This window comes from Prionailurus viverrinus, chromosome A1 (genome assembly GCF_022837055.1).
Source record: "Prionailurus viverrinus isolate Anna chromosome A1, UM_Priviv_1.0, whole genome shotgun sequence".
NCBI classification, from domain to species: domain Eukaryota; kingdom Metazoa; phylum Chordata; class Mammalia; order Carnivora; family Felidae; genus Prionailurus; species Prionailurus viverrinus.
In genome coordinates this window covers 130,686,888-130,699,134 of record NC_062561.1, presented here as the reverse complement: position 1 = coordinate 130,699,134, position 12,247 = coordinate 130,686,888, and the positions used below count along the sequence as shown (strand labels likewise).

The window sequence follows — 12,247 nt, the reverse complement described above, 5'->3', positions numbered from 1 at the left end:
AATCTAAAAGAGGTCCTATCTTCACCAACTGATCAGTCAGGGCTAGCAGTTGGCCCACCCTTGCCTTGTGCACATGCTCGACAACAGGTACCATGACTACTTATTAAGTAACTTCAACATATTCTCAAGTAATCAAAATATTTAATCCCAATATTTCTTGATCGCCAAAATATAGTAGTGATAATTACCTCACCGTATTACAGCACAAGCAGCAGTATCATAAAAAATTAAGGATCTAAAACTGACATCATCTCATGAAACACTGCTATGACAGAGAAGTAAATAATCAGAAGGGATATAAGCTGAAAACCAAAATCAAAAATTTCTAAGATTATCTAACTATAATGAACTTCAGTATTTTTCTTAGTAAATCGAATCCTTTCTGAAAATATGAGGCTAAAATATATGCCTAAGAATCAGAAAATACATCTTTTTGATTTTTATTACACTTGCTGTGTAATTGTAGGTTAGAGCATCATATACTTTTCCAAACATATAAATCATCAAAGTATTTATCTGCCAGAATAAAGTGAAAGAAAACAAAGAGATTTAGAGATAGGAAAAGGGTAGGAATTGTACATAGATCTGAAAGTAAAGCTTTAAGGTAAATTTCTTATGGTAGCAAATATTTCAACCAGGTTAACTGAAGTCTATAGCCTTGTCTATAATTTTTACATCCGTTTTATACTCTCTTTAGTAAATAAAATCTAAGGGGTGCCTTACCCAAATTCCACATACGAAAACAGTAGCATTCTAAACCAACCTCTTGCTTACAAATTATTTTCTAGTCTCCTTCACATCTCTATTTTTTGTTTGTTTGTTTAACATTTATTTATTTTTGAGAGAGAGAGACAGAGCATGAGTGGGGAAGGGGCACAGAGAGAGGGAGACACAGCATCTGAAGCAGGCTGGCTCCAGATGCTGTGTCTCCCTATCTGTTCCTCCCCTGCTCACACTGCCTCTTTCCCTCTCAAAAATAGGGATTAAAACAAAAAAAATTTTTAATGTGCAGGACTGTCTGTACAAAACAATTTTTCTATCACTGTTATGTGAGGTCACTTGAACTCTTTTCTGTTTCATAAAAAACAAGTATTTATGCAGATCATGTTAACTATATGATAAAAATAACAAAGCTAATATTATAACTTAGACATTCAGACATTTCAACATTCAGACATTTACTGAACCCTACTCTGCACTAGGCAATGCTCTTGGTTTACCTTCATCACCTTATTTAACCATCACCTCCTACAAAGTACGTATTATCCCCATTTTACAATAAGAAAACTGAGGTACAAAAAGATGAAGTAAACTTGCACAAGAGCAAAGAGCATAAATAATTAAGAGGAAGAGGAAGGAATGAAACCAAAGAAGGTGCTCAGAGCTTACATTTTTAATAGCTATGTTCTAATATCTCTTAATACCCATATAGGCAGAGTCAATAGAGTAAATCCTATTTTCCAAAAGTTATATAACAATTCAATAATGGTAGAATTTTATTTTCATAAGAAAAAGGAAAAATTCCCCAAATTCACTAAGATCAATAATGCTCTCAATATGGATACAATAAATTGTGTGAATCAGAATCTCACCTAAGGTTCTTCTACAAATCTCACCCTTTCTACACCACTCAACAGAAAAACATGTACTTTTGTTCCATTATTTACATGGAATACCTAATACAAACTGAACATTCTTCTTATATAATTTTTATATGCATATAAAATTTGGAGCAAGTTCCATTCATTAATCCTAAGAGTCATGGGGCCTTCTAATTCTCAATGCCCTCCTCAAACAGTACATGCCAGACTCCAGAAAGAAAATAGTAATGAACCATTCCCTAGTTCCTTAAAAATAAGCTTAAGCTTGAGCAAAAAAGTTGACCAAATGGAATCTGACACCAGCTCAAGAAAAAAATATATAATGAAAGGCACCTGGGTGGCTCAGTCATTTAAGTGTCCGACTCTTGATTTGGGTTCAGGTCATGATCTCAGTTCATGGGATCAAGCCCTGCATCAGGTTCTGTGATAACAGCAAGGAGCTGGCTTGAGATCCTCTCTCCCTCTCTCTCTACTCCTTCCTGGCTCAAACGCTTGCGCTGTCCCTCTCTCTCAAAATAAACATATATATGTATGATAACCTGTCAGCCTAAACCATCAGCATATTTTCAAACTGTGACCCTATTCGAGAGGTCCACTGCTGGGGAGTGCATCAAATGGAACACAACCCAAGGAAGTGTTGAAAGTAACGAATTCTGTATTACTTGTTACAAGTAAGGAGACAGGGAGACGGCTCTCAAAGAACTCTGTCCCTGTGGGGTTAGTGCAGGAAGCCTTTATTCAGTGTATCAAGGGCAGTGGCAGGGAGCTCCCATACGCACCTTGGTTCAAGTACACATGCATAGCATGTCAACATGCTTGCTAGTGCATATATCCCATGTTCAAAAAATGGGAGAAAACTCTGCCCATAGGAGACCTTAGTATTATAATGAACTAAATGTAACTTCAAGACAACTCCGAAGGGCTTCTGTGCAGGTCCTCAGCTCCAACCCAGCTCAAACTGACTCATGTAAGGGGTTATCAGGGGAGATACACAAAGCAAGGAGCTCTCAGATGCAACACCTAGTTGGGAGTCTCCTTGGCTAGAACTGCTGGTTTAGCAAAACAAAACACATTTCTTCCCTGCTTTTGTCCCTTCCCCTCCTTCCTTCTACTGTTAACTTTTGGCCCTCTTTGAGTAACTTCTCCTTGCATCTTAGCAACAAAAACACGTCAGATTTATTTTTAAAGGTGTTTTATAAGAGCAATAGCAAAATGGCATAACTATTTTACTGTTATAATTTTTTCAGGCACTACTTCTTATTACCAGGAGAATATCCCTTTACAGAATGCTACCACCTGCATATGCACAATGTAAATTACAATATACATACCAAACATAAAATCCTCCCCACTCATACCCAACACAAAAAACAAAATATACCACAGAACAACTGTGAATACTGAACCAAAGGTTCTCAATGTCAGAAAAGTAAACAAAAGGAAGTATTTCATCATGGTAGAATCAAACTCATCCTAATAAAATTCTATGTTGCTCCATAAAATCGTCCTCTTTTCCTTTTTTAAACATGTGTAAGAAAGTTGCGTAACTCAGAATATCCAAAGTTCTACCATTCTGCCTTAAGAAACTTTCAACAACGTTTGGAATTTGCATCCCCATTTCTTAAAAAAACAATGCCATAAGGTTTTTAGATATTTTTTTTTTCAACGTTTTTATTTATTTCTGGGACAGAGAGAGACAGAGCATGAACGGGGGAGGGGCAGAGAGAGGGAGACACAGAATCAGAAACAGGCTCCAGGCTCTGAGCCATCAGCCCAGAGCCTGATGCGGGGCTCGAACTCACGGACCGTGAGATCGTGACCTGGCTGAAGTCAGACGCTTAACCGACTGCGCCACCCAGGCGCCCCAGGTTTTTAGATATTAAGGACACAGATCTTTATTTATTAATTCTTCCTTCTTTCTAGCCCTGAAAAGTTAATAGTATGAAAGTGCCCCTTTAATTAGTCATAAAATATGAAAAGCACCTAAGTAGCTTTGGCACACAGCGCGTATTGCTGAATGAAGCCATACAGCATTTAAGGCACAAATCAAGAAAAAACCAGCAGTATATGGGGAAAACTTTTAATCAATATTCTCCTTTGTCTTATGTTCCAGGTCTGGAGTTAAGCACGTGGTTAAGGGCATTAGGCATCTATCAAAGCTCTATTCAAGATTCTTTTTAACTAGCCTACAAAAAAAAAGGTCTCTACACAGAGATGGCTGAAATGAAGAGGCAGCAATGGCACTACCCTTTCAGCCCAACAGTAAAAGGACAAAGACAGATAATGAAGAAAGAGACCAAAAGAACTTGGGAAGAAACACTGTCAGCTATCCTACACACTCAAGCTTCTACCTGCTCCAGAAAACACCAACTGATGTATGCTTATAGAAGGCTCAGTGGGAAAGGGGGAAAAAATGAAATAGGTGAAATAAAAAATATTTCTTCTACATTTTCTTCTCAAAAACACAGAGGCAGAAGGGAGACAATTCAGTAAGACAATATGAAAATAAGCTATTTAATGAAACATTTTAGGTACTGGTTTACAAGATCCATCAATACTTGCATTTTCTTTTCCTAAACCACAAGAAACAGCGCCACCCACTGGCTGCTGAGTGATTTTAACTGATAAGCCCCAAGACTTGATTCCTTGAATGTCAAAAGGGAACCATTACAGGATGTTTGATTTCTTCTGGCATTTAAAATATTCTAATGCTTTTTTACCCTCAAGACCACTGTTCTAACAACTTTCCCCTAAGAAAAATTAGCCTGAAAAACTTTAAAAATCAATGTCTTGTAATTAATCACCAATAGTGGGGCACAAAATATTACCCATAATCTAATAGTGGTAAAACCTGCTTAACCTCATTCTAATCAATAAGGCGTAAAATCAACAGATACATAATGTACAACATCCTGTAAGACATTTGAACGAAATCTTTTACCAAGTGAGTGGCATGGAAAAAAAAAAGGAGGGGAAGGAAATGAATATTATTCTAAATTAAAACACACTTAGGAGACAACCAAATGTATCCACCTTAGTCATTCTTCTGGCTCAAACCAACCATTTGTTAAACTATATTTGAGAACAATGTTGAAAATGTGCTGAAAGTATCAAATGGTATTAAATCACTATTTTTGCTTTTCTTAGGTTGGTAAAAGTTAAATGATAATAAACAAAATAATCTTTTTACAGATGAATACTCAAGTATTTCATAATAAAATCTCATGAAATCTTTAAATTACTTTAAAATACCTTAGGATAAAAGTGATAAAACAAAAATGACACAATGCAAACTGCTAAATCTTGATGATGGGTATATGGCAATTTATATTAAGTATTTCATAACAAGAAATTTTAAAAACACCTGTATGTTCTTAATGACAAAAAAGGTAGTTATTTTGGTAGTCATCATTTTTTTCTTTAATTTAAGGCTTGAATATAAATTTGCTTCCATTTACTCATGATATAGATAGATAGATAGATAGATAGATAGATAGATAGATATCAAATTACCAAAATGTTTCACGACAGAAACTCTGGTGGGTACAAGATCTATCTACCTCAATAACAATTTCCAATCAAACTGCCAATGTCTCAACTGATATCTATTCGCTTTCACTGAAGGACATTCCTAAAGACCAGTAACACATGTTACCTACATATCTTTTAGCAAACTCTCATTTTCCTTTTGTTCTCAAACATGCCACCGGTATAACTGAGGCCCACAAGGGTCGCTGTGACCCATCTTACAGATCCCTAAAGTCCTCTAATCCTAACACAGCCACAAACCTGTCTTCTGCCACTGGTGCCTACATGATGCTCTCATGTATCCAAAGGATCACAATTCGTTAGGAGTGAAGAAAAGGTGAAACTACCCTCCCTCCCCATTTGGGACCTTATCTTTGTTCACAGCTGTGTCTCAGGCATCCAATACAATGGATTTGTCAGATGGACAAAGCAAAGAACACTACTTCAAGAGCAACTTATAAAGACTTCAGTAATAAATTTTTTGAGTTTTTATTCTCCTTTTTACGAGCCCCTTTTCCTAGGAGTCAGGTAAGAGATTGTGTACTACAGAAAGGATAAGCACCATGCTATACTAAAATTCTCCCTGGAGCGCCTGGGTGGCTCAGTCTGTTAAGCGGCTGACTCCACTTCAGCTCAGGTCACAATCTGATCGTGCATGAGTTTATGTCCAGCATTGGGCTCTGCACTGTCAGGGCAAAGCCTACTTGGGATTCCCTCTCTCTGTCTCTCTCTCGCTCATTTTCTCCCTCTCTCCCCCTCACTCCTCAAAATATATAAAATAAAATTCTCCTGTTCAGTGTTCAGCACACAGTTTTTTGTTTTTTTTGTTTTGTTTTGTTTTGGATCAAGCTAGTCCTGTTGAGTCTCTCCTCCCTTAAAAGTTCCCACCAAAAGGAGCACTGGGTGCTCAGTCCTTTAAGCATCCAACTCTTGATTTCTGTTCAAGTCATTTCACAGTTCATGACCTTGAGTCTCAAGTTGGGCTCCGTGCTGACAGCACAGAGCCTGCTTGGGATTCTCTCTCCCTCTCTCTTCCTGATCCTCCCCTGCTTGCACTTTCTCTCAAAAATGAATAAACTTAAAAAAAAAAAAATAAGTTCCCACCAATAGGTTCTTTCCCTCCCATTACTGTAACAATAGACAGAGACATAACATTCTCAAATCCTCACACAAGTTCATAGCAGCAGAAATGACCCTTTATAAGAGTTGGAGGCATTCTTTAAATATTATGTTTTTAAAAGCCAATATAAAATTTGGCAGAGCAAGAGACAAGATCTAGAATTAACATGGCATTTGGTGGGACAATTAAAATTATCCAAACAAAACTAAAAACAAGCTATTTCACCTATCCGAGGACTTAAAAACACACATTTATATTTTAAGTAAATTTTACTACAGTATAATATCCTAAAGGCTATACCATGTTAAGTGGCACCCAGGTAGTCTCACGTTGGACATGCATAATTTCCACTGTTTGGAAATTTCCCCCAGGGATCACATCATGAAGTTAGCGGTTTCTTTTTTTTTTTTTTTTTCAACGTTTATTTATTTTTGGGACAGAGAGAGACAGAACATGAACGGGGGAGGGGCAGAGAGAGAGGGAGACACAGAATCAGAAACAGGCTCCAGGCTCTGAGCCATCAGCCCAGAGCCTGACGCGGGGCTCGAACTCACGGACTGCGAGATCGTGACCTGGCTGAAGTCGGACGCTTAACCGACTGCGCCACCCAGGCGCCCCGAAGTTAGCGGTTTCTAAGGAGTGTGAAAGACTGTGACACTTGGCTGAGCATTCTTATACTAATCAATCCATCTCAAAGTAGTCACGTGGTTCCATTTTGTTAACTTACTTAGAAAACACAGTAACTCATCAAGAAGACTATTCTTTTTTATTTTCCTTCCAGAACAATCTTTTATTCCTTTCTCTTGCTTCAGCTTGTTTTTCACACTTTTTACGAGCATACTTACTCATTTTCTTTTACTCTCACATTCATGGGATCAGTCAATTGTATACACATAGCATAAGCACATACACAGTCATGTGATCTTCTCCTGATACAACATAGACCACAATTCTGAGGAAGCACCTTTTTTAAATTTTTTTTTCAAGAACAGAATTTAGTGATTCATTGCTCACATGTATCATCCAAGTGCTCATCCCAACAAGTGAGGGAAGACTATTCTGAAGCACAACTGACCTATGAACAACATGACGGTTAGGGCCAACTCCCACCACCACACTCAGTCAAAATTTTATGAGTAACTTTTGACTCCCCCCAAACCTAACTACTAACAGCCTATTGTTGGCCAGAAGCCTTATCAGCAACATGAACAGTTGAGTAACATGTGTATTTTGTACTTTATATGTATTATATAATACTCTTACAATAAATTAAGTTAGAAAAAAGAGAATGTTACTACGAAAGCCATAGGGAAAATACATTTATAAAACTTTACTGTAAAAATTCATCTGTATAAACAGATCCACACAATCCAAACCTGTGTTGTTGGAGAATCAACTATATTTGGTAACCTGGTTTCACCTCGTCTCAGTTCTGTTTTACCCTCATCATGCAAACAATACACATGCTGTTTAGTGGGAATTTATTTATCATTAACCCTTGAGTTTTTAAAAAGACTAAGTTTGGGGCGCCTGGGTGGCGCAGTCGGTTAAGCGTCCGACTTCAGCCAGGTCACGATCTCGAGGTCCGGGAGTTCGAGCCCCGCGTCGGGCTCTGGGCTGATGGCTCAGAGCCTGGAGCCTGTTTCCGATTCTGTGTCTCCCTCTCTCTCTGCCCCTCCCCCGTACATGCTCTGTCTCTCTCTGTCCCAAAAATAAATAAACGTTGAAAAAAAAATTTTTTTTTAAATAAATAAATAAAAATAAAAATAAAAATAAAAAGTCTAAGTTTTAGCTTTGACCACATAAACAACCTAACAGAGTGTTTAGTTTTCTTCTGTAGCAGATTTTAATAGCTTACTAAATGACTTTTAAGAGTTTGTATATTAGGACTTTCCCAATGAACACCACAAGACTATCCATGTCTTTCATCTCCCTCAGTACTGCACGTATCTCTTGTACATGATAAGCAATCAATTCAATTCAATCAATTCAATCAATTCAATGACCCTTAAGCAGAAAAATTTTAAGATTAATTCCTAACTTCCAGCCTAGAAAGATTCCTAACAAAAACAAATTATGGAAAACGTCCTTTTTAGAGATTCATGCAGAAGTACTTTTGAATGGAAGGACAGGTCAGGATTTGCTCCAGCAAATTAAACTACTGGGGCACCTGGGTGGCTCAGTCAGCTGGGCGTCCCAACTTTGGCTCTGGTCACGACCTCACGGTCTAAGCCCCACATCGGGCTCCATGATGACAGTGCAGAGCCTGCTTGGGACGAAAGTAAGTGTACAAAGGTCTTGGCTTCTAGACCAAAAGAGTGATTAAAAACACTAACATCTGTATTTAAATCAGGCTGTAACTCAGATTTTCATCTCAAAACTTTCATGGTGCTTATACAGATTAACCTAGAGTAATAGAGATAATAAATTCATGGAATTACACAACTTTAGAACTGAAAGTGTTTTAAAGAATCACCAAGTTTAAGTATCTTGCTCAAATCCCAAAGCTGTTCAGTACAGAAAAGCATTCTACACTGGAAAACATTTCTTCTCACACCTGTTAACCTGTTCACTTGTTTTCCAACAACAAGTACAATATATTGCTGCTTTCAAAAAAATCTTTTCCTCTTTTTAAGTTTGGATTGCTTCCTTTACCACAGCATATAATTTTACAAGTTACACATCATGTCTACAAAATATTATTTGGTTAAAACATTTATAATTACATTAGAATAACTATTTGTACCTTAAGTTTCCTTGTTTTCATAGACTCCAGATTTTGATTTTAACAGTACTTTATATCAACATTTTTATATTCAAGTTTCTGTGAAAAGCATACTGTTTATAAAAAACAAAACCTTGTGTGTGTCAAATCAAGCTCAATTTTGTTACTGCAAAACAATTTTCTCTCAACTGCTGATTTTCTAATATGTCACCCCTGAAAAGAGCATAAATTATTTTAATGTGAAAGAAAAATAGAATATAGAAATTGTTGGCACACAAAGAGTAGCAGGCTGCACTTTTAAGTGCACACTGCAATACTGTGCTATAGCAACTAGCTCAGCTATGAGCTTACATTTTATTTATTTCTGTAGGAAACTAATACAGTACATGAAGACCATCTTAGCATTATAGTAAAAATATTATTAAAGAAAACTTTCCTACCTTTTAGATTACCTAAAAAACAGGGGCTACACATTATTAACTAGCAAAGTTCCTTTTTTTTCTTAAATTTTTTTAATGTTTAATTATTTTTAAGAGAAAGAGCATGAATGCGGGAGGGGCAGAGAGAGGGAGACACAATCTGAAGCAGGCTCCAGCTTCTGAGCTGTCAGCACAGACCACCTCCCCCCACACACACACACACGGGGCCCAAACTTACTCATGCTCCATGTTTCCAGGTTTGGCTACTTCAATCTAAATTGAAGGCGTTAAGCTGATTTTTTTTCCAGGTATCTTAAGTTTTTGCATATTTTCCCAAAACTCCTGCTCTTTTTAAGTTTTGCACTATGCCACTTTGAAACCTAGAAGGTATGTATGTAGAACAAGTGTCCTCTTCTATATATTCATCTAACATTTATTGAGCACCACCCACTCGTATGCATTCTTCTGAACTTGACAGTAAGACTGTAATAATAAAGGCTTACATTCCTCTCTCATGAAACTCATAGTGTAGGGGATCTAAGAAAGATAAGTCAACAACTGAAAGTCAGCACTATGGAACTGATACTATGCTGAAAGTACACACAAGATGCTAGGTAGACCTATACTTTACTGCATATACAGAAGAAACAGCCTCATACTACAAGTAAATGAGCCAAGAAAGTTGAAAGGGTGAGAAAGCTACGTCAAACAGGCTATTCAGAATAGAGCCTCTGGTTAGGCACAATTTGTAAAATAAATGAGCATGACTTTAGGGGAAAAAAAATACCATTTGTAGAGACTGCTTAAGCTGAATATAAATTATACCTAAAACTAAAACAACACGTTATGAGAGTACAACTCGGGAAAGTTGAACTATGAATTGAGATTTTACAGAAAGGTACTCTTTGACAAAATAATTGTAACAATCTTTAGACACTCGATTTAGGAAAACAGCAAATATGAAAGTTAAGTGGAAAGGTGTAAGATGAGGATAAAGGTGAGAAAAATCAGCAAGAAATTCACAGAAAAACCTAAGACGATAAACAGTCCAGTTTTTAAATCCTAGTTGGCTTTTGGGGCACCTGGGGAGCTCAGTTGGTTAAGTGTTCAACTCCTGATTTCAGCCCAGGTCACGATCTCATGGTTCATGGGATCTAGCACTGCCTTGGGTTCTGCACAGACAGCACAGAGCCTGCTTGGGATTCTCTTTCTCTCTCTCTGTCCATCCCCAAATAGCGCGCGCGCGCGCGCGCACTCTCTCTCAAAATAAATGAAAATAAACTTTTTTTAAAAAATCCTAGTTGGCTATCAAGCAAAAGCAATAATGATCTAAAAAGCAATGTTCAACAAACACAATTTCTCTTATAGTCAACATCCTTGAATACATCTAAGATTGGCTATTTAAAACCACTAGGTTAAAAGTAAAGAGAACCAGGGCAGCTGGGTGGCTCAGTCTCTTAAGCATGTGACTTCAGCTCAGGTCATGATCTCTCAATTTGGGAGTTCAAGCACCACATCAGGCTCTGTGCTGACAGCTTAGAGACAGGAGCCTGCTTCAGAATCTTTGCCTCTCTCTCTGCCCCCACCGACTCTCAAAAATAAATAAACACTAAAAAAAAAAAATTTTTTTTTAAATAAAGTATAGGGAACCTAATGGAATTCTGGCTTAAACTTTGATGTATATAAGAATCACCTGGGGAGCCTGTTAAAAATGCAGATTCCCAAATTATATGGTCAAAGTGAGGCTTACAAAAGGCAAAAATACTATGAGAGTTACCAGTGTTACAAGGTGCACTCCAAAACAGGTTGAACAGCATGAAAATCACTACTTTAGTAAGGTGAAAACAGTCAAATAAAAAATGTCAAAGTAAGTGAATGAAAAAAGCAAAGTCTTTTCAACAAATGGTGTTAAAACAACCAATAAAGGGCTCTCACCCACCAGTTATGTCAAACTCCCTCCCTACATCTGACCTACATCCATCAATTACCCAAGCAAGTCAAAATTTTAACTTTCTGAATTTCAGCTCTATCCCTCATAAATGCTCCCTTTTACCGCAGCTTCTTTTTCCCATGTGAACTTCAATACCCTCAAAACAGTCTATGCCTTCAGACTGTTCTCTACCAACCAATACCCCGCTTCTGGCAACCTAGCCATCTTATGGGTCGCATCACTATCCAGTTTAAAATCTTTCAGATGTTATCTATTATTCTAAACTTTCTAAGGTCAAATGGAAAGAATTCATAATCTTTCAATACAATAGAGGAGTAAAATTACAAACATTTCTACACAAGTACCAGTTTTCATAATCAAAATTAACTATGTTAAATCACTTACATCATAAAACAATTTCCTATCAGCAGCCAGACGTTTGGAAGCCAGAGTCTTGGTAACATGATAGAAGGTAAGTAATGCTCTGTGCTGTCGAAGATCATCTTGGACTTTCACAGATTCTATAAGAGTGGGAATGAGTTCAGGCCACTGTCTAGGACAGTCCAATCTAGCAACTTTTGCAATCAGCACTGCAATCTGAGTTGCAATCTAAAGGGAAACAAAGTAGTCATCAGAAACACACATATATAATCAAAGCAACAGATAAGGAATGCATTCACAGTTGAAAATTACTTTCTGGTCAGTTATACATCTGACAAAAGTGAATACAATTTCACTGAAAACTTCTTACTTAAGACAGTGGTTCACCAAGTATGGTCTATGAATCCCTTGAAGAGGGGAAGGGGGCTAAGACCCTTTCAGGGATCTGCAAGGTCTCTCTTTAATTTATCACTGTGATGCTAGATGTTCTTCATGTAACTTTTCCTAAAATAATACTTGGCAACAGAGTATAGGAAGCAGCAG

At 37.3% G+C, this 12,247-nt stretch overlaps 1 protein-coding gene across 6 annotated transcripts in view; it reads right to left on the bottom strand.

The window, feature by feature from the left end:
* IPO11 (importin 11) overlaps positions 1-12,247 on the bottom strand; it is a 210,594-nt gene that overhangs the window by 148,057 nt on the left and 50,290 nt on the right. For all 6 annotated transcript variants that reach the window (XM_047867314.1, XM_047867303.1, XM_047867320.1 and 3 more), the window contains exon 5: positions 11,729-11,932. In XM_047867314.1, the coding sequence (XP_047723270.1) occupies positions 11,729-11,932 (204 nt within the window). The remainder of the gene's footprint in view (positions 1-11,728; positions 11,933-12,247) is intronic.